The following is a 23,980-nucleotide window of genomic DNA, read 5'->3' as shown; positions in this document are numbered from 1 at the left end:
ACTTAGGCTTTCTATAAGAACTGTAATATTTTCTAAATAAAACTTAACTTTACTAAACCAAATCAGAATGAATTATGAGTGCTTTTAAGAATCTGCAAAAATAATTATTTTACAGTTGGGAAATGTGTCCTACTCGCAAATGTATTTGTCCTGAGCGTTCCAAAAACTAGATAAAAACGGAAATGTGAGACCAAGCTTACATTACAGAGCTGTAGCGGCCTAGCAGTACACTGGCGCTCCTTCTCACAGTCCTGGCACAGGGTCCAGGCACGGCCGGCTCTCTGCTGGGGGCGGCTCTCTCGGCTGTGACGGCAGATCGTGCCCTCTGTCACTCACGGGGAGCAGGTCTGCCCGACTGTCTCCTTCCCACAACTTTATCATCAATCTCTTTATTAACAGCTCCGCTGCCGTCAGAAAACGCAAACAAGGAGCAATTTTCATGCCAGACTTCTGGAAAGCGCACAGCGCCAGGTTCCACACAGTGTGAAAGCGTGTAGCGGTTGTTCTGCCGAGGGAGAGACAGCCTCCACGAGGAACAAGCACAAGGCTGGGATATTTTACATTCTTATACTAAAATGCATCTACCCACTTTCTTACGCCTAAAATCTGAAAAGAACCCAAATATTCACACGTGTGTGTGCGTGGCGATTGAAGAGGGGCACAGCAGTGGCACAAGATCATTTTACTCTCCAGAGATGACTGTATTATTTTGCATTTCCATAAAATGTATCATATCCCCTGAAAATATCTTTAAGGGCTATATGACATTAGAAAACATACAAGGCTGAGATAAATGTCTGCAATGACCTGAAACCCATAAAACTGAAATTTTTGAATTATTCAAAATACATATTTTCAGATTGAAATCTGTTGGTCAAAAAATAGCATCTTACAAATTAATGAAAGGAAACGCTTCTAAAAAGCTTGCAGAGAATTTGTAAGAGACTTAAATATTTTTTAACTGGGTCATAATCACATGACTAATATGAAATTTAAAACATCCAAGTAAAAACTGAGTATACTGTCTAGATAGTTCCAAATACTGAGATGCACGGTACTTAGAGTGATACTTTATCATTGTAACTGTTAATTACATTACACTCAGCCCAAGACTTAAACCTACCATAGGGCAGAATTTACCTTTAATGGGTTTCCCTTTAATCTGTTTTGTATTTCAATCTATTGATGCGATTGTTTGAAAAATATTCCGTATCTGTAAGTAAAACAAATTTTTATGTTTTTAAAGATTCTGATACTATACAACTAAATTGACACTGTTCTAAATAATGCATTTTGCCATAGTGTGTCTTAGGTAGACTGTCTTAGGGCTGTGATGTCTGTGCTCAGGTGGAAAAGGACCTGCTAAGATCAAAGTGGTAGTGTTAAGTTGAAGGCCAGGGTCAATCAGCTCTGGGGCTTCTAGACCTGTTTATTCTACAATGTGAAACAAAACCGACACACCCTTAGGCTTTCCCTGGTCAATGCTGGGACCCATAAGATGGACTGTGGAGGGTTTAGCATAAATCTATTCTCCCCACTAAAAAACAAAAACAACACATAAACAAGAACTCTAAGCTGGAGGGCAAGGAGGAGACTGTTTTTGATTAAAGGCATTATCCTGTACCTTATAAATATCATAGCAAAAAATATAAAGCTTTGATTGGAGCACACACACAGACTGTTCTGTTCTTCATTTCACCTACTAGTGAAATTTAAAGATACCCAAAACAGAAAAAAAGTGTCTTATTTACATTATGTTAAAGTAAGAATATTTTCAACATTAACATTTTAAAAATTAGGTGGTTAAACTCTATAAACCCTAAACAATACTGTGCCCTTTGTAGATATGATTTTTAGCTACCTGAAAACGTGAAGTATTTAAAAAGATGATAACTGGAGAATAAAGTACAATTACAGTCACAACCCTTCACGAAACAAATGTGAGCTTTCTGAAATGTGAACTTGAGCACAGCCTCAATTCTACCCTTTCAGGGAAAGTCCTGTGAATCGGTGAGGGGGGGTGGTGAGGAAAGGAACAATGCACTTAAAGTTCCACCCTTTGCCACAAATATGTTTATGGTTTGATCAGCTACAATGATGTTCCCAGAACATTAAGACAAAAGCATGTCTCTAAGGAAGAAAAGCAGAAGTTTAAATGACTTCCCAAGTATATGAAATCACTTCTAGAATTAAGTACATACAATCACTTCCAAAATACATGGCTCAGAAATACTGATGCCATCTTTTTGGTGCCAATAAAGCTATATAAAATGTCACAAGAATTTTTAAACTGATGAGTACGGAGAAAGGATGAATAAACTGATTCTACAAATGAGAAACAGATATCACACAGAATTAAACAGACCACTTCTCTCTATATGACTGAAGGTCATGTTTATTATAGAACACACTTAATATTTCACTTGCCAAGTTCAGGTCTGCACTGAGACAGCGTCCATTTGTGAGTTTGGTTTGAAGAAAAGCTAACAGAAAAGAAACAAGAGTGGAGAATTAAAAAAAAAAAAAAAAGCAAAAACATACAAGTCAGGCTAAAAGGCAACTAATTTTCCTTGTACTCTATTCTTTTATTAGAATTAAAATAGGCAAAAGTATAACCAAAGGATTGTTCAATGCCTTTTTAGGTAAACAGTTTATCTTTTTGTTTAAACGCACTGAAGTGCACTAACAGTTAATATTTCCAGGGCTTGGTCTACAAGTTCGTGTGTATTAATGATTTATCCTTTCATGTATCAATTACTACTTGCAGCTGCTGATCATTTATTGCCACCTTGAGTGCAGCCAGAATTAATACTACGCAGAGCTCTAAAACATTTTTCTGTGTGGAGAAAAAAAGAGGTGTTAATTAGGAAAATACAAACTTTATTCCAGAATATACCCAAAGCCACCAAACACAACTTTCAATTATCATTTTACTAATTCAGCAAGATCCATGAAATGCCAAAAGTCTATGTGGGTGATAAAACTCAGAAAGTTGTGATATTCATTACCATGTTGAGGTGTCTGTCAGAGTAGAGGAAGTATGGCAAGCTCTACTCTGTAGGTGTTTGACAATGGCACCAAGGGTAATTTTTGCAATATTTTCCCTTTTACTGAATAGTCCCAAGTTAAATGTTATTTTAATAAAAGGTTATTCTACATTGCAGTCAAATATTTTTACATATAGTAAAGGTATTAGAATTTGGAATTTCAGGAATGAAAATATGCACAATTGCATGTCCCTTGAAACAACCTAGCATAAGGAGGTCCACCCCTCCATTCAAAGCATTTAAGATAACCACGCTCAAAAGCGGGCCATCACATGCATACAGAGCAGTTCATTCCTAACCCTCCTAACCCACAGTTAAGTATGTTGACCATTTAAGGGTTTAAGAAATGTAGAATCTGATTTGCATTTAGTAAAATGAGAAACAGGATCCTAAATTCACTGAAAAACAACAGTGCCACCTGCTGACACTGGAGATAAAGCACCAACTGCTTTGAAAACCACCAGCTCTGAAAAGGAAGCACATCAACAGTACACTGTCTACATGCATGGAATAAATACAAAGAAAAGATACAGTGTCTATATAAACAGAATAAATATTTTGGACGGTGGGTGAGTTAAAAGTTAATTATTAAGTACTACATTCACGTTTTCCTCCCTAATGATCAACTATATGAAAAATAAATACCTGATTATGTGAGATATCAATTAACACTAGGCTGCTGCTAACAGCACAATTAACCAGATATAGATCTTTTCTAAATGTAACCAAAGTAAATTCTTTGGCAAATCTTCACTTAGAGCTATAACTTACAAGTAGAAATAATAATATCACTGAAAAAAACAAAGAACAGTCAAAAGAAACCAGCCAACTGTGGGATTGTGCTGTTTTTTTTTTTATTGTGTTTTCAATGGAGAAATACATCATCTGTTTACAAAATAGCTCTTGAAAAATACAAGGAGTACAGATACTATAAAACAAAGCAAACTCCAGTCATGAGACACTACGTACATCATGCGAAAGCAACAGTCTGATCTCCAAGTTATGAAAACTAGAATTAAAAAGTCACTACACAGAAAAGGTCCAAGTTCCCAGCTTGGCAAAACTTGGGTGCAGTTACATGAAACATTTAATAAACTGAATTCTTTTTCCCCAATGTGTAAACAAAATGACAAGACTAATAAATCTGTGCCTGGCAATTTCAATCTAACTCTGAAGCTACACAGAACACACAGACACCTTGTAGACTTTACCTGTTAGTCTGACCATCTTTTCTTCTTAGGTGGTAGGAGGAAGGGCAAGGTGACTGTGCAGAACAAAGATGTGGGAAGTAGAAATACTGTATACTAGACATTACAAAGTATGGTGAAAAGAAAGCCTCAATTAATGCATAGCCTAAGGGGGAAAAGACTACACTCCAACTTCGGAAAATTAATTTAGAAGGATAGGGGAAGAGTTTAAGTAATTGCAGTTTAACATGAAAAATGCACGTGATAGGATGGAGCACAATGGAGGATTCATAAAACATGCTCATCAGAAAAATCTGTTAGGTTTGCTTTGTCCAGATTAAGAAAGAATAACTAAGCTTATCAACATCTGGCATCCCTCATATTCTGTAAAGATGAATGCTCTGCTGCTTACTTATGTGGAATTACTTATTGATAGGATAAAACAAAACAAAAAAAGGAGAGCTGACTAGATGTCAAGTGCTTGCTAGAAATGATGTTTAAATGTGTCTACATGTAAAATTTACTGACAAATTTTGGTCAACCATTTAAAAATAAAAATGTGTTTAAAATTCTTGGAGAAAATGCCTTTTTGTCCACACGTTTAAAATTGAAAATCAACTTTACTATAGTCAGGAGTTCTGTGGAGTGTACAAAATTCCTCATATTTAGAGATCAAATGGCCGTCCAAGATAGATATCATGTTTCACAGGCATTATTTTTAGTCACCCTACAATTTCAGCCATGGGACCAAAATTTAGTGTTCTGTGCCATGCGGCCACAGGGTCACTGGTTTCACACCATGGCTTAAGAAAATACTGGCATTTTGTTTTTTATGAAAGAAGTCCTACCTTATGCATACAAGCAAAAAGGGGAGAAGAAAAAGAACAGGGAGGGAGCGAAACCTTTGTTTCAAAGACAAGATATTGAAGGCAAAAGAATATGGAGCTTTAACAAGCTCAAAGAAAGATATTCGTTGGCTGATCGCTGATTTGTATGCACTCTAAACAATTCTATAAATAAAACCAATATAGCATTTCTTAATCATGACCCCATCAAAACGAAGTATCTCCTAATTATTCTTTCAATGTCAAATATATACCCTAGAGCTGACAATTCATTTTCAAAGGTTACAGCTACCTCATAGGGATTGAACTAGATGTACTCTTATCCTTTCTCTGAAGTATAACAGTACACCACTGCACAATGGCATCCAATTTGAAGACTAATGGTAAAGGAAATTCTTCAGGAAAAAATGAAAATTCATCAAGCTGAAAATCTAAAATTAGTTCTACTTTCTAATAAAAAAATACATAAAAGTGCATCATCACAATAAGGAATTCTTACGCCAGTTTGTATTGCAAATTTTCCAAACAATGCAGCAAACATAAACCCAGTCCAGATGTCACTTATGAATACAAATATAGCTTGAGGTTTTTTTTTTTTAAAGGCAGTAATTTTTTGAAATAGTTAACGCAACTGTTGCTAACACAATAATAACAGTACTCCTGGCTTCACATACTAACCTGGACTTCCGATCAAGTGCTGAGTAGCCCAGCAAGGGAGGTCACCAAAAAAACCCAAATCCATTTTCAGTCATGTCTAGTCTTGCACCCTCCATTCGCCTTTTTTAGCATTTGAAGACAACAGGTTGAGTTGGCAGATATTGTTTATGGACCCCTGAGGTTGTTTTTACCGATTCAATCTCAGTTTTATTGAATTCTTGATAACAGGAATAGGATTTGCAGGGAGAGCAGGGATATCAGAAAGGTCTGTACTGGATGTTTTCTGAGAATAAAAGCAAAGAACACAACATTGTTCAAAGTACTATAACTTAACAATGAGATTTACTTCTCACTGCTTTACTCCCTAAGAAATGGATAGGACCTTATCATAACTATTAAAAATTTAAAGAAAAACACTCCAAAATGCTTTCAAAATGGAGTGTAAATAAACATGCCTATTACTATGAAATTGTTTGTTCTAACACTTGTAGAAATTTTCAAATAAGTAGCAGTATTTTAGTAATATTTTAGCAATATACAAAACCTAATTTCAAACACAGCTTTAATAAACACACTCCTCCAACAATCACCTAAAATATACTTATTAAGTTCATGTTAAGTTATGTTTACTTGTAATAACACTAACAGCTGTAATATTAACTGGCATTGGAGCACCCCCATGTGGGAGAATACTTAAAGTTCGCCTTTTACACAGGAGCAGCAGTAACAGTTAACAGTAGTGAATGTATTATTTTCTGACCCTGTAAATTAAAAATTAAATCTATACAACTGAGCAACAATTTGATTATTCAAAGTTTAGGGAGGTCTTATTATGTTAAAAACAATTAAATAACAAAGCCTTCTTTAACATCCAAAAACATAGAGATGGCATTTTTAAGTGTTTTATTATGGAAAATTCCAAACATACACAAAAATAGAGCATTATATAATGAATGCCTATGTATTCATTATCCAACTTCATCAACTGTCAAATCAAAGCCAATCCACAGTCCTCCCACCTTCACTCCCAGATTATTCTGAAGCAAATCCCAGAGATCCTATCACTTCATCTGTAAATATTTCAAGTTTATCTCAAAACAAAGATTCACTGTTAGACACAGTCAGAATATTATAATCACCTCCCCAGAAATAAATATGCCCCTTATGTCACCAAATATAGGGATGTATTTTTTAAAAACTTTTAAAATCAATATAATCATTCCTTTTATATTATATAACTGGGTGATTTTTTTCTCTCAATGGCTCTAAGGATCTTTTCGTTAGAAAGAAAACTCTAATTCCTTATCAAAATATCTAAAGGGCAAACACCCACGGGTACGAATCATGATGGCGATGAAGTCAATAAGACAAACTATGAAAATAGTTCCCTAGAGATTAACGTGGCAAACCAAAAGGCATGCAATTATAACCACAGAACTTAAGTTTGACAAACAAGTTTGTCCATGTATCAGTATCAAACACAACACTTCCTAATGTTGTTGGGAGTTACTCCACCCCACAAAATTTTTATTAGGTAAAGGCTATGAAAATAAAAGACATTTCAGAAAGTAGTCATAATATTTATATCACTAGGGACTATGAATGTTAATAGCCAGCAAAAACACGTTGTAAAATGATCACATTAAAATAACTCTGAACCACAAAGCAGCACAGTATCACTGTATCATCAGTTCAGCAGCATCACCGGGCAGCAGTTGTCATCTCAGTTATTCTGTAGAGGTTAACCAGTTTAACGTCTACTTAAAGAAAATATTTACTTTACGTCAGAGTTTGACCTAGACTTTGGGGTATATTCAATTTGAAAGGATTCAAGAAGAAAACAATTATTTCACAAACAAAATGAAGGTTCACAAATCAATGAAAAGAGTCCAGGTGCCTACTGTATGCAAGGGACTGTCACAAGTAGAATTTCTAGGACAAATGAAAAAATAATTTTAAAGAACTATGGATTACACTAAATTAATAATTAAAAATCAGAGGTGAAAAGTGAGGCAGAAGCACATCTTGAAAATTAAAAGGTATTTTTAAAAAAATCCATGAAGAATGGTTTTAAGTTCTAATTTAAATTTCCCTCTCTGACCTATAAACAAAACCTCTACGTGAAGACTACACATTGTGCAGTGAGGATTTAAATGATTTGCAATATCAAATAATATGTAAGGGGATGAGTTAGCATCTTGGCAGTGCAAAAGAACGGTTCCATCATATCCAGTGCTCCACCTCTGAACACAATAAATACATTTGCAGGCTAGCAATTACTTTCACAAAGATAACTTTATTAAACTTCGGTATATGCTCATTTTAATTCATTATACAACACTAATCTTAACAACATTTATAAAATTCTCCTTGCTTTTTGCACTTAGTACCTGAGAGGCCAACAGGGAAGCCGCTGTCTGAATGGTTTCTGATTGAGTTGTACTTGTCTCTGTATCAAGTTGTTCCTGTGAGACAAAGAGGACGGGGGAGGAAAGAGACTTAAAAAAGGATAAAAGAACATAACTGGGTTTGGTGGCTAATAAAAAAGACAAATTGGAAGACAGGAGGGATCAAGAGAAAGATGTGACTACATTACAAAATCATCTATCAGCATCAAAGGGTTAATCATCAAAAAAAGCCTCGTAGGTTACTTAACCATTTCAGATACACATATATTTCTATTTGCCTACTTAAACCTTATAAGGCATGGTCAAAATATCTCATGACTTTCCAACCAACTCCAACTTGGACATTGTAAACAAGCACTAATTAAAGACACATACATGCATATTATAAAACGTTGCCCAGACAATAATTAACAAGAATATAAACCCAAGCTCAGCTTTAGCTATGTGAAAAAAATAAAACCCATTCAGTATTATTAAATAAAATTACCCAGAAGCACAAAAACTGCTCCCAGGCCTTTAATTAAAAGTAGAAAATGTCTCTAAAACATTCCTCCTTCCTTTTGGTTTCTCTTGCCCTTCTCAATAACCAATGCACTGATTCTACTCTAAGAATCATCAGAAAATACAGGGTGAACTGTTGTCATTCCACTGCTCTAAACTTTTTTAAAGCAGTGTCCCTAAATAATACATATACACACACACAAATGAAAATAAACATACAAAAATTTGAATTTCTATAAAACTATATAATAATAATGAAATACCAAATTTCTCCTATGAAATTGAAAAGGGTAAACAGTGTACTAGAAATGGAAGACTGCAGTCTCTCTGAAGCACAACTTAGCAATACATATTAAGTTTTAAAAGCATCTATTTGTCCCAGTAATTCCTCTTTCATTAATTTATCCTAATAAAATAAACATAAATGTATGGCAGGTATTTAGCTACAGCCAACATTACAGTAGAAAAGGGCAACTTCCTTTTTTAACAGAAACAATTGTTAACAATAGGGAACTGGTTGAATAAAATAAGGTAACAGCCTTAAGACAGCATTCTATGCAGCTATTAGTAATATTTGTCAACTATGCAATGGCATGAACAATTTTTCTTGGTTTACAGAGTGAATAAAGATTTGAAAGCAAAACGCACTGGTATATATGCACACACAAAATTTATAGACACCGAAAGGATACTTGCTAAAGTATCTATCATGGAAATCAGGATAATTTGGGGAAAGGAGAAAGATTTCCAGTTTTTCTACAACAAGGAGAAAAAAGTTAAAAGTCTTCAGTACATTTCAGTTTCTGAAAAAATGACGTTCAAAGTCTAATACTTTGGCTAAACCAATCTTTCCCACCCCATTTACCTTGATTCAAGCCCCTTGTGCCACAGCTTCTAGCCAGAACTGTGTGCCAAAAACTGGTTCTCTAAACATACCACACTCTCACCCCAATAGTGAGATGAACTTCTCACTGTCCTACCCCAAATCCTATGTATCCTTCAAGGACTACCCCAAATCCTATGTCTTCCTTCTATGAAGCCTTTACTAATTCTGCAGTCTTGCCTCTCACCACCCCCACCATCCTCAATTACTTTTTCTCTGATAACATAATTAACCACTGCTACCCCTTATCTTCTCTACTTATAAATATAAGTTCCATTAAAAACAGGAACATCTCACTCATCACTCTATTCCATTTAGCATCCACCAGATAACCCCGCATCTAGTAGGACTTCATACACTTGAGGAATTAAATTTCAGTGCTATAAATTAACACTAAAAAGGGACAAACACTTCTCTAAAAACAATATTGAAAACCTAAAACCTATAGAACGAAATACAGTGCAATATTATAAAGACATTTCTATCACATCTTCTGTACTCTTATTGTGAATGTATTCCAAGGCTAAATTAGTATACCTTTGTTTCTGTTTTATCATGTCCACTCAAAGCAAGACAGTTAGCATCTTCACTTGTTTCATCCTGTTTTTAAAAAAAAAAGCTTTATTCTCTAAAATGAAAATTTAGATTATTTGCCAATCAATGCTTTAATTTATAAAAATTTTAAAGTATAAAAATAATTAACCTGTAAGATCGATCAAGTATGTCCTTAAAATAGGTTACTGGTTCACTTAAAATTATTTTTCATGTTAACCAATTTGGCTTCAGTTTCTACCAAAGTTTTAAAAAAGAACACGAGGAAAACTGTTATTGTTGATCATCACCACCTGAAGTATATTCCCCAAACCACTAAGTTCATAAAATATTTTTTGTAAGGAAGAGGAAAAAAAAGAGTTCCTTGATCAAACAACTTAGGAACTTGGAATACTATCACCCCCTTTCTGGGAGGTTCACACACATTAGCACATAAAAGGTTCTGAGAAGTTCTAGAAAGAATCTTCTCTTTAACTTTCCTAAACTTAACCACAGAATCCCCCTGGCTTAGTAAGTCTTATTAACATCCTGACGGAGGTCTGAAAAATCTTCTCCTCAGGTCTTATTTTTTTGACTTATTATAATGTTATTTAAAACAAACAACATAGTTTTTTGGTAAAGAGGGGACATGGGAAACCAAAAATGGTTATACTTTCCCATTCCTGCAGTGACTTGCAATAAACATCACTTTCTTAAGAAAAACAATTTCGGCACTAATTTCTCTGCTCTCTTTACTAGGCAGAACTAAAACTTAATTTTAAATGTGGCTTTAAAACAAGACATAGAAACCACGGCTAACCTACAGAGCAGAAAAGATTTAACACCAATATCAACCAATTCCCATAAGAACTTTATTTGTATGCTGCAAACATACAAACTTAAAAAATAGTAACGTAAGTTACAACTGGGCAAATTTCAATACCGACTGGATATGTGACACTATGGAACCATTATTAATATCGGTACATATACTGATCGGTGTATACATAACACCGATCAGTATATGTACCGATATATGTATCACACACAAATATATATGGTGATAATATACTGTAGATGTGTTTTTGAAATATTTATGGTTGAAATGACATGCCTGGGATTTGCTTCATAACAATGGGAAAGGGAGTAGATTTATAGATGAAAGAAGACTGGCCTTGAGCTGTTAACCATTAAAGCTAAGTGATGTAAATGTAACTTGTTCATTACAACTTTGTACATGTTTGAAATATTCCATGACTTTAAATATATATATATACACATATAGCATCATTTAGCCATATAATTCAGGTGACAAGGCAAACTTTTTTCTATTTTAATTTTACATTTCTACCATCTGTATGTATTTGAAAAGCTTTAGTATGTGATAAAAATTAAGTAGAACTAAAGTACTTGACAATACCTGAAACTCTCCTATCTGTATACATGTTAGTATATTATTAATTGAGTAGGACCAGTGTTTCTTTCTGGTTTACTAAAATTTCTAATACCAAGTACTCATTAACAGAGAATGAACGACCCACTAGGAGACCTTCAAAATCAGAATATTTGTAATAATCTTCTTCAACTTTAGTACCATGAGATTTAGGCCTGGGTTCTAATCCTGGCTCTGACTTTAATTAGCTTTATAAACAGGAAAGCTATTGAACCTCAAGTTCTTCTGGGAAAGGAGGAGATTAGTCTATGAGATAACCTAAAATCCTAAGATCCCTTCCATATCTTAAAATGCTATTTTTGTTAGTCAACTCCATGGAGCTGCCATAAGCAGGACTCAAACTGTGAGAAAATACATAGCACAGAAAATTACTGGGGGCAAGGCGCAGGGAGTGATGAACCTATATTTTTAAAGATACTTAAGAAACATGAATCAAGGATCTTAATTTACTTACAGATTTGAACAAATAATAACTATTAAAAAAAAAAAAAGCAATGACATAATCAGGGACATTTGAGCCCTGACTAGATATTTGATATTAATGAATTGTTCATTTTTTTAGGCGGGTTTACTTTGTTTATACTTTTCTCTTTGTAATTATTATCTTTTAGATACATGATTTTAAAAATACTAAGGAAATGATATGACTGAAGTCTGGATTTTGCATCTAAATAATGCAAGTACAGGGGAAATGGAAAGGAAAAATAATTAAGGGTATAGTGGCTGAATTCACTATACCTGAAATTGCATGAGGGGTACATGGGTACATGAAATGATTCTCTTGTGTATATTTAAACTTTTCTGTACTAAGTTTAAAAATCCTATATTCCTATTGCCTCTCTAAACTAGACATGAAACATGAGTGTTTTCTACCAAGGTAAGTGCACACGAAATTATAAGCATTGTACTGATATACATTTTGGAACTCTCACATGGTAAGGAATGAAGCCTTTAACATTAAGGAAACAGAATGACAGGTATCTAGAGTCAGGCCTACATATACCTTACTAAGGCGAAAAGAAATGTGAATTCTGAAATGCTGACAACTCCCAACAAGTATCAATAAACGGAAAGTGGCATTACACCAAAACTACATTCTTAGGTTGCTGTACAACACAATCATGTAGAACGGGGCCTTTAAAAAAAGACTACTAGGCCTGGAAAGTCTGATTCAGTGTATCTGGAGGCCCTAAAATCTGTATTTTAAAAAACAAAAACAAAACAACAAACCCTGAAAAACTAATTCTGATGTACAACTGAGGTTGAAAATCACTGCCTTAAGAGATAATTACAGAGACAAATGGATTTCAGAATACATGGTGTAAGATATGATATACCATGCCCATTTTTCATTCTCATTTAGCATCATCAAGTGACAAAATTCATTAAATTATTCATGTGTAGTTAACAGTGACTGTTTCCAAAAAAATCTAAAACAAAAGGATTCAGAATAAGCTAGAAGTACTACTTACAAAGACAATAATCTTTCACTATTAAAAATCAAAACACTGCATAAAATACCTAGTTTTTTCCACCATTCTAAAGAAACTTTCATGTAATGCATAAGTTCCTAAATAAAAAATTATCAACCAAAAATCACAACAAAACTGGTGTTTTTTGGGCTATCATCTCTTGGACAATGGTGAAAGTTTAATTAATAGAAAAACACAATGAGAGTGACTCCAGGGAACAATGAAAGTGTGACATAAGGCTACTTCTATTTTAAGACAAACATCAAAATCAGTGTACACTTTTAATGGTTTTCCTAAAACTATCTGAGACTTTGACAAGGTAAACCAGCCACTATAAAAAGTGGAAGTATTGTTAGAAAATTTCCTAAAGGGCTGGAGGATACAATCATTCAAGGTACCAAAACTAATCTGACTTCGCAGCTTATGGTCAGTCATTCAATAAGAATTCCCTGAGAACCTCTCATATTCAGTGACCCCGTAATACCAAGTACAGTGTAGAAGCTCCAAAACACCACCTGGATCAAAGAAGCAAAAAACTGTGTCCAAAGGGGCCACCAAAGAATTGGTACACATGAAACATACAGTTATGAGAGAATAATAAATTAAGATGAGATGTAAATCCATGCGAAGTTGTGTTACAGCCTAGACACGTTACAGAAATTTAAACAAGAAACACAGCTTTATGAAAGAGTTAGACACTGTAAAGAGTAGAAAAGGGTGAAAAGAACTATGGCATTGAAGCACTACCTAAAAATAATCTAAAAGCTTTCCTCCATGCTGCCTCTCAACTTGGGCTCACAAAGGTTTTCTTCCACTGGATTTTAAAACAGGTAAGGTGGTATTCCCATGGCTAACTAATATATAGATACCTCTTCTGTTTTGGTTTTCTTGGGACTCTCCTCTTTATGAGGTGAGGATGTCCTCTTGACTCCTACTATAGGATTAGGTGTCTTTGTTGCTGCATTTCCTGAAGGTCTTGGTGGTGGGTTTACCAGACGTGTTGAAGAAACAACTCTGGAGACCGTAGGCTTTGGTGGTGATGAAATGGCTGGTTGTGTGGCAGTTTGAGGAATGCTTTCACTCGATGTACCTAAGTAGTAAGTACATAAATACATAAAAGTTAAATCATATCAACATCAGTAAAGCTTTTTTATTTTATTCAAAAGTTTATAGGTAAATAATAAAATGGTATTAAAAAACTGAATTCAAGCTACTTAACTAACAAAGCCATCTTTCAAAATGAAGGCTACAACCAAATATAATGCAAGTATTTTCAAATCTGTCGATCTCCTTACCCCCTGAGCTTTCACTGGAATTTACTTGTGGCACAGAAACTTCAGTAGCCTGTATGTTGGTCACAGATGCTGCTGTTACAGCTGGAGCAGGACTGTTTCTGCTAAAAATGGGGGAAAAAATAAAAAGTGAAAAAAGCAAAGAGAGATGTATAAAATTCAATAATAAAATGTAGTATGTGCAGAAGTTATTCTCTAAAGTAAATGATTCTTTAGTTTTACTTCTCATACGTACATATACATCAGTAACTAACTTTATTTCATAAAATATCATCAACAATCAAAAGCACAGAAACACTCTAAAGCAGTGCTAGTCAACAGAACTTCCTATAACTGTGACCTATACCTATGCTACCCAATATGGTGGCCACTATACAGATGTAGCTACTCTACACTTGAAACAGAACTAGTGGGAAATGGAATGTTTAATTTCATTTAATATTAATTAAGTTTAAACTGCCGCATGTGGCTAGTGACTAACATATTTGACAGAACAGCTAAAAAAAAATCTGTTCTTATTTGACTTGGGGTAATTGACTTAAATGATTTGGGGTATAAGAAAATATGATCAAAAGCTGTAAAGAAGAAAATGGTCTGAGAATTAGAAATAAGTTTCTGCATACAAAACGTAAAGGTTCATGAAACGCTAAAAGCCCATCCAATGGCCCATATACACAACAAAGGATCTCAAAACCCAACCCCTCCTTCAATGTTCTGGATCCCACTCACTCCTGTCATCTCAGGAAACTCAAATCACCCCTCCTTCACTGTCCTATCTATTCAACTTTTCTGCCTTAAATAAATCCTATACATTAGCGTTTAAATAATCTCATTTTTATTATCTCCTGAAAGAAAAAAGCGAAAAGTCCTCTGTGGTTATTCAGTCTCCTTCAACTACAGCTTATTCAACTCCAACTGTTGAATGATGATGCCATGAAAATGTGGGCAAAACTAGAGGACTTAGATTTTTGGTGCATACATGACATTCACAAAGCTCCACAGAGCTTTGGAGCTCACTGGTATATGGAAGTAAATGAGGTCAAGAGAGTGGGTGATACCACACCCCCAAGAATACAAAGAAGGCATAAAGGACTAACGAGAGAGCCCTGAAAGGCACAAACATCGAACGATTAAACAGAAAAGAAGAACTGGTCAGAGAACAACCACAGATTCAGGAGAAAACCTGCAATAGCAAAGCAGCTAGTACATAATAAATACTCAGTATTTGTTGAGCAAATACACATCTATTTTACATTCATGTGCACAAACTCAAAAGTACAGAAAGGCTTTTATATAACTCCCAAAATTCTTGTTAAAATTTTCGCTTCTTCACTCAAAAAAAAGATGATGAAACCATTAAAAATAAAAATCTGGAAGTTAATGCTGTACAAATGAAGAATTGTTTTAAAACTACAAGATTTAGGGGCCACGTTGATGCCTAACGTCTTCAGGTTATGTATGACTGGTCTAAAAACACATCACACGTTCAAAGTCCAAGAGAAGAAAACTAAATCCGTCATCTACTGTACCTCGGCATGTTCTACTTCATACGAATCCAAAGATTCATCCCAACCTTCATCTTTGCCATTGGTTATACTTTAACAATCCAATTTTTAAAACTGCTTTTTTCAAAACATTAAAATTAACATGCATTCATAAAAGTGTCCATGGTTTAAGTATCAACTCATTGAACAAAGGGATGGGCATAACCATCACCATTTAAAATAACAGCAGTACCACCAGAATCTATAATAAACAGCTCCCTTTGAACATACAGTGGTATATCCATTAAAAAATAAACCTGCAATGATAACACTATAAAGATTTATGGAAGTTCAAGACAAATATGGCTTTTTGTGTTTTAATTTTTGCCAACATAGCCATGTTTTTCTTTTGAAATAAAAATGTTGAGCTGCTTTAAATGTTCCTAAAAAGATACTTCAAAAGACATTTCCACGAAGACCAGCCCACATAAATCTCCCCTTCTTTAAAAGATCCCTAATATTTTTTCATAGATCTTTTCCCCCTGCTACACAGGTAATAAGCATCTCAGGACAAAAAGGTGATCTTGTCCCTCTTGTCTGGTTCTCCTTAGCACACCATACAGTTCACCATAGGCAGTAGGTATTTCAACGTATGAAACTGGAGGCGTTATTCAAACAGCCACTCCACTTCCCTTCCCCTTTTCCTTACCCCTGAGAGCTGCCGGAACTGTTCAATGGACTGGTCTTCACAGCACTGGTAGGCGAAGGCACAGACATGCTGTTGTCACTGTCCATAGACAAGTCGAGGCTGCTGTCATTCAGAGGCGTCAGCCTGACACCTTCCGTTGAATGCTGCAATTAATAAAATATTTAATCAAGTATACCTTTATGTTATCTAGACCTTCTAAACATAAACATCTTTTACTTCACTGATAAATGATTTCCACTAAAGAGCACAAATCAGTATGTTTATGATAATCAGAAGTGTCATGCTGACTATAAAAGGTGAAGAGTTGGGACACACATACCTCCTGACTTCTAAGGATGCTCAACTTAGCTACAGTTCTTCAGTGGGAGAAAAAGCGAGTAAAAAAAAATGCTATAATAAACCTACACACTGCATGTAAGGTACACTGCAAATTAAAAAGCACTTTAATATGAAAACACATGTATCTTACATCAGAGGACTATTAATACATACACACACTCACATATATATTAGAAAAAAAGTCAATGGTAAAACACGATAGTAACAATGAGTATCTCTGGCCAGTCGGATTAGAAGTAATTTTTTGTTTATAGATTTCAAATTGTTTTACAATGAAGATAAAAATGTATAATTTCTAAAGAAATTATCATGTAGGTACAATTTAGTGCCACTCCTAGCTATTTGTATGAGTTTCTCAAAAGCAAGAGATTTCCAGTGCTCTATGTGCAACTTAGGATTCTAACATGATACATTTAATAGTGTTAACTAGCCTGTGAGAATAAAAGCAAAAATAATTTTCTGAAAACTAAACTTAATGACCACATATACATCCTAATGTTGGTCCTGCTTCTTAAAAATCAAAGCACTCAAAAACAGCTACATAGTGCAGGAAAAACCAAAAGCTAAAAAACTATAAATGGTGGCTATGGGATAAAAGTTGATTTCTAAATTGGCCAAAGTTTCCGTTTTTGTAATCAATGCTATTATAACATCAAATTGATTTCTTCAGCATTTTTTTTCAGAACACTTTTAGTTTCATGTGTTCACTTACCTACAAAAACATTTTAATGGAAATAATTTGCATTATTAACAAAAACCCATACCCCATATGTGTGTGTGTGTGTGCGTGCATGTGTACACCCACACTCCAATTCCCCAAATGAGAAGATAATCTAAATCTTTGAGTTAGCACTACAGAGACACCACCTGTGTACATAAATCAATATTAATCAAATGGGGAAGATGAGATTTGGGAGACGGGAGAGGAGAAAAAGGAATGCCTTTTGCCTATGAAGTCAGCTGTAAAACCAGTTTTCTTAATATCGTAAAATAAGCATCTTTCCTATGCAAAAATGCTACCACTCTCACTCTCCACCAGACAAAAATTTGTTCAGTAAGTAAATTATACTCCATTTCACACAGTTACCTGCCTGACCAGGTGATCAAAAAATAACCTGTGAAGTAACAGGCCACTGTTGGGGATGATCAGTGAACATGAAGGTTTTAACTGGTTGGTCTGAACACATAACCATCAAGCTGCTTTGCTTTGCCTCTGTGTCTATATCAAGTTTGGCACAAGAGACTTCATTGCCACAAAATCATAAATATTCTATCAAACTTTCTAATAAAAGACAAATAAAGACAGAACATACTACAGAGAAATAAACACACATTCTTTGCATGCAGACTTAGGTCCAATTCATCTCATAGTACATGACCCTGGGCAAGTGTTTGAATCACTCTGTTTCTTCTATAATAGAGACAATACCTACAGGTTACTCTATCATTAAATATAGAATACACATCTTCTATACTGGTACAGTGCTTTGCAAGTAGCAGTTAATAAAAGGAAACTATTAATAAGAGTGCAAAGAAAAGATCCATGGATCTAGATTCCTAGACACTTGTTTTCTTGTAAAAACAAGAAAGTGCTATTTTACTAGGGGAAACTTGGAAATAATCTAAATGACCTCAAACAGAGGACAGATGTAATCATACTGTAGTCATACAAAGAAATACTAAGCAGCCATTTAGTATTTGTAATATAATATAACTTGGATAAATGGTCACAATATCGAAAGCACCCAAAAAAGCAGGTCACAAAATGGTAGGTATCATTAAAAACCTCTTAAAAATACACATCATCTGTGGTTACATCTATGCACTGAATAGTCTGTATAGAAATAAACTAAAATGTTAAGAGTAGCAATTACTGGGTAGTGAGATTATAGTTAAACTCTATTTGATACATATAATTTTTGGACTAATCAATAAATTTTTTGTCACTAATGATACTTTTTATAATCTAGAAGATTATATCTAGATAGATACTACCTTAAGTAATAGAATAAAAATTAAATTTACTTGAACTATACACTAGTTGTTCCAAATATCAATACTGCCATGTAAACAGGAGTTTTAAAAGGTAATCTGAATCAAAGGTTCAGGAAAACCTAATTACTTCATTTATAAATATTTCTATTTCACTAAAATGGTTAAGTTAAAGAACATAATCTAATTATGCACATTCACTTCTAAAAACACATAAAATGTTTATTTTTGTATGTAGTAAATATATATGTAAGTACAGCTGTTTAAACCCATTAATAATGCAACACCAAGGGACAATCAGAAGACAAATATTGGACCTGACATTTTATTTTAAAAATAAAATAACTGGGACTTCCCTGGTGGCGCAGTGGTTAAGAATCTGCCTGCCAATGCGGGAGACACGGGTTCGAGCCCTGGTCCGGGAAGATCCCACATGCCGCGAAGCAACTAAGCCCGTGCGCCACAACTACTGAGCCTGCATTCTAGAGCCCGTGAGTCACAACTTCTGAGCCCACGTGTCACAACTACTGAAGCCCGCGAGCCTAGAGCCCATGCTCCACAACAAAGAGAAGCCACCACAATAAGAAGCCTGCACACTGCAATGAAGAGTAGTCCCTGCTTGCTGCAACCAGAGAAAGCCCGTGTGCAGCAACGAAGACCCAATGCAGCCAATAAATAAATAAATAAATGTAAATTTATTTTAAAAATAAAATAAAAAATAAAAACTTTAAAAAATAAATAAAATTACTTAACAAAAGTATGTTAAGTTTACTTTATGACAAAAAATAGATTGCTCAATAAAAATGTCACATTTTTGTCACTTTCTAGATTATCTGATAACTCATGAAACCACTAGGTTGAGAAGAGAATAACAAGTTAATCTGTATAAAGGCTTTAATATAATATGTTACTTTAAAAAATGAAATATGCTTTTAAAAATTGGATTTTACACATTAAAAACAAGTACCTCTACCCCCATGTTATGAATAATGAGGACAATGATAATAACAAAAACAAATGTGAGCCTTCAGTATGTGCCAGGCACCCGTCTAAACTACCTCTTACAGGCACTGGCTCATTTTAACCTCACAAAATACATAACGAGGTAGGTAAAATTAGAACTGTGATTTTAAGGCAAATCAAGAACATGATATTTGTAATACAACTTGCCCAAGTCTCACAGCTAGGATGCAATGGAACCTGAACCTGAACCAGGTAGTCTACTGCAAAATCCTTGCCCTTGATTTAGCTACTTTTGTATAATAATATATTCTATGTTTTAAGAAACAAAACATTATGAAGTTATATTAACTTCATTCCTCTCTTCCCAATCCCAGCCCCAGATAATGAATCATCATCACAGAATGCAGCAGTTCTCATGCTCTAATGCATACTTGTATTTCATATTCTATCTTAAAAAATATATTGTAAACTTTATATAAAAGTATCAAATGATATATATTTATCTGTACTTTTTAACCCAATACATTCATATATGTATCTCTAACTCATGTATTTTCACTGCTCTAAGTATTCCATTTTAAGAATAAGCCACTTTTTCGGGTTCAAGCCCTGGTCCGGGAAGATCCCACATGCCACGGAGCAACTAAGCCCATACGCCACAACTACTGAGCCTGCACTCCAGAGCCCGTGAGCCACAACTCCTGAAGTCCAGGCTCCTAGAGCCCGTGCTCTGCAACAAGAGAAGCCACAGCAATGAGAAGCCCGTGCACCGCAACGAAGAGCGGCCCCTGCTCACCGCAACTAGAGAAAGCCCGCGCAGAGCAACAAAGACCCAATGCAGCCAAAAATAAATAAATAAAATGAATAAATTTTTTTTAAGTTATAAAGAATAAGCCACTTTTGAAACCACTTAAAGTAAAAATATAATGGTTATTTCTGCACTAAAATTTCAACACAATTTCAAATTTAAAAGTCCAAATAAGAAAACCATGGCTAATAAGTTATACAACAGGAAGCATCAACACCAGAACATCATACTTCAGGTTACCACTGTCAGTGATCTTACATCCAATAACTTTTAATTTTTAAATAATATATGTGTATAATCCTTATGAAAATAAAATGATTTTCATTTAAAAAGTCACACAACTTACTTGATCCACATATTACCTAATTTAACTTTCTTTACCTTTAAAAGGAAAGGAAATTACATACTGATGTGGGCTATTAAATGGATACCAATAAGAGATATTGAAAAGAGAATATAAATATATATATAAAATAAGGATATGAAGCATTGCCACTAATCTGAAGTCTGAAGGAAGTGTGTGCAAGAAACCTGATTAGGAGCAAGGTTTCACATAATGGAATTTCTCCATGTAATAGGTTTTCAAAATGCTGTGATCTATTTCAAATATGACTTATTAACTCAGCCTAAATTCTGAAATATTGATAGGCTGGATACATAAAACATTATGTTAGTAAGGCTTTTTTAAGTACTTTCTAAATTTACCTTTTTCTTTTTCTGAAGCACATGACTAGGCAGTAGTTGATGGAGTTGCTTTCTTCTTACATGCATTGCAGCAATTTTCATGTCCACCTCAAACATCTTGCTGTTTATTGCTTGCCTATAAACTATACAATTAGGAAATTGTTACAAGAAATAGAAACATCTTCAATAAAGGCAGTTAAACTCACCCAGGAGAAGCTATTCTAAAGTAGGGATCCGTTTTCCATCAATATTGCCTATCTATAAAATTATCAGGTCAAAACCTATCTCACAAGTGCCTTTTACCACAAAGTATACATAATGAATAAAAACACACAGTATATTAATTCTTCCAGTGTAAAAACTCTTAAAGTAATAAAAGAGTTAACTCCTAAGAGATGACAGAACTGGAGAAAAGGGGTTTCTTAAATTCATACTTATTTATGCTACCAGTATAATTTAAAACTCTAGCCCAAGTATGTAACAACCACAGCAAAACAACAAAGTGGAAAATTTCATTCACTCAGTCATACAACTATTTACTGGGCACCTATACTGTATCCCATGTTTTAGACATGGGGGATATAGCGGGGAATAAGAGACCAAAAACTTCAGAGTCCACATTCTAGTGGGGAAACACAACAGAAAAAAAGGTAAAATATATTTCATATCCGATCGGTGATAAGAGCTATGGAGAAAAAATTGAGTAGGGAAGACGACAGGAAGCTCAGCCTGGAAACTGAGATTACACTTGAGTGAAGACTCAAATGAAAGTGAGTAAATAAACTGGGAGTACCTGGTGGAATCTACTCTAGGAAGAGGCAAACATCAAGGACAAAAGGTCCCGAGCATGCCTGGGATGTTTGAGGAGTAACAAAAAGGCCATGGGGAGAAGGGAAAGTAGAAGATCCGTAATCCTTTATCTGCAACTGTAAAATCCCAAAAGCTCGCCAAAATAGAAGTTTTTCCTAAGACTGGCACCAAACCTCAACTGGCAACAAACCCTGATTTGAACTATTTGTAGCTATTTAATCTCTCTACCTATACCTTACGTAAAAATCTTACAGAAATGTTACTGCCTTTGACTACCAAATGTCGCTCCAGACCCCACTGGGAATATTACTTACTAACTTTGTTACCTTACTGGCCTCAAGACATATGGATAAAGGATTCTGAACTTATTAAGTTTTATATATGTCTATATATTTCTTATTATCAATATAAGAAATGAGGTCAGAGACACAATAAGAAGACTAGATCACATAAAGGCTGGCAAACCACAGTAAAGATCTGGACTGATTCAGAGTGAGATGGGTAGCCATTATAGGTTTTAAGCAGGTGAGACGTGATTTGGCTTAATGTCATTTTGGATGCTGACTAAGAATGGCTGAAGGCAGAACAAGAAAACTACAGAAATGGCAGTAATCCAAAAGACCAGTGATAAGTGGCTTGGACTAGGGGTAATAGCAGTATAAACAGCAATTGGTAGCAGAGATCTCAACATACTCTGAAAGTAGGGACAGGAGGATTTTTTAATAGATTAATACCAAGTATGGGGAAAACAGGATTCAAGGAGATTGCAAGATTTCTAGCTTGAGCAACTACAAGGACACAGCTGCCACTGCCTGAGATCAAAAAGATTTGAAGAGAAGCTAGAGGAGACTGGGAGTAAAAATTTTGAGTTTTCAACATGTTAAATATGTTTTATTAGAAAATCCCACAAAGCATTCCATTAAAATGTTTCAAGACACAGGACAACTAAATATTTCCTTCCCCAAATACCTGAAAGTTGCTTTCAAATCTTGATGGTTCATTAGCACAATCTTTGATAAGCAGTTCAATTAGGTATGATGTCCAAAACAATTTTCTAGTCCAAGTATCTCTACATGATTTGTTAGTTCATAAATAGTTTAAGTTGACATCAAAATTTTTACTTTGGAAAAAACCACTACTCTGGTGTTCAGCAAGTGGGGTTTTCACACTCCAAATCACATCCTAAAAAATCTAAGTGCTTTCATTGTCACAATGATTAAGGGCTACTACTTGATAGGGACACTAAATATCCTTGAACGTGGACAGTTCTTCACAATGCACTGTACCACGTCCTACTTACATTCCTAAAGATAAAAAATCTACTTTATCAATTATTTGAATAAGAACTCAACTCAATTTTACATAAAAACAAAGTATTTCTAAGCTGAATTTTCTAGGAAACTTCATGTCACCAATGGCAATGCTGCTGACGGTCTCTGAATCACAACACATAACACCTGTATCATAGGAATTCCGATACCACGCTGCTAGTGATTCCACATATAGCTACAATTACCTACTTAGGTATGTCTTCTAGTCACTGTACCTAAGCATTTACATACTGAAATACATATTCTTTTCCTTTTATTTCTCCTTTACATTTAGTGTATGATACTGACATTTTTTTAAAAATGTACCAATTTTTGTCTCTCCTTCTCCAAGGAGGTAAAAAATTTTTACTGTTACATCTGAATGTCCTTAGGTGAAGACTCCTTATTGTGGACAGGTGAGAAAGACACACACTAAAATTTTTTTTTAATGGAAAGGAGAGATGTATGAAAGAAAAAAGAATTAGTCCCTAAAGAAGATGCACATTCATCATTGTCGCTAAGTACATTAACCATTCCCTTGAAAATCTGCATATCTACATAGAGTCTTAGCTTCTGTCAACTATACCCACCATCTGGTCTTTAGT

The 23,980-nt window shown here is 34.7% G+C and overlaps 1 protein-coding gene across 4 annotated transcripts in view; it reads right to left on the bottom strand.

The window, feature by feature from the left end:
• Positions 1-3,884: 3,884 nt before the first annotated feature.
• PAPOLA (poly(A) polymerase alpha) overlaps positions 3,885-23,980 on the bottom strand; it is a 58,724-nt gene continuing 38,628 nt past the window's right edge. For 3 of the 4 annotated variants that reach the window (XM_082616801.1, XM_082616798.1, XM_082616799.1), the window contains 7 exons: positions 21,277-21,398; positions 16,470-16,612; positions 14,280-14,380; positions 13,854-14,074; positions 10,066-10,128; positions 8,127-8,201; positions 3,885-6,019 (listed from right to left, as the gene is read on the bottom strand). In XM_082616801.1, coding sequence (XP_082472927.1) covers positions 5,924-6,019; positions 8,127-8,201; positions 10,066-10,128; positions 13,854-14,074; positions 14,280-14,380; positions 16,470-16,612; positions 21,277-21,398 — 821 coding nt within the window. In that variant the 3' untranslated portion in view covers positions 3,885-5,923. The remainder of the gene's footprint in view (positions 6,020-8,126; positions 8,202-10,065; positions 10,129-13,853; positions 14,075-14,279; positions 14,381-16,469; positions 16,613-21,276; positions 21,399-23,980) is intronic. The other variant, XM_082616800.1, reaches the window with a different exon arrangement.

Source organism: Mesoplodon mirus, assembly GCF_964341445.2.
Source record: "Mesoplodon mirus genome assembly, chromosome: 4".
Lineage (NCBI taxonomy): Eukaryota > Metazoa > Chordata > Mammalia > Artiodactyla > Ziphiidae > Mesoplodon > Mesoplodon mirus.
Note: the sequence above shows the minus strand (reverse complement) of the source record. Positions and strands in the feature narration are given on the sequence as shown.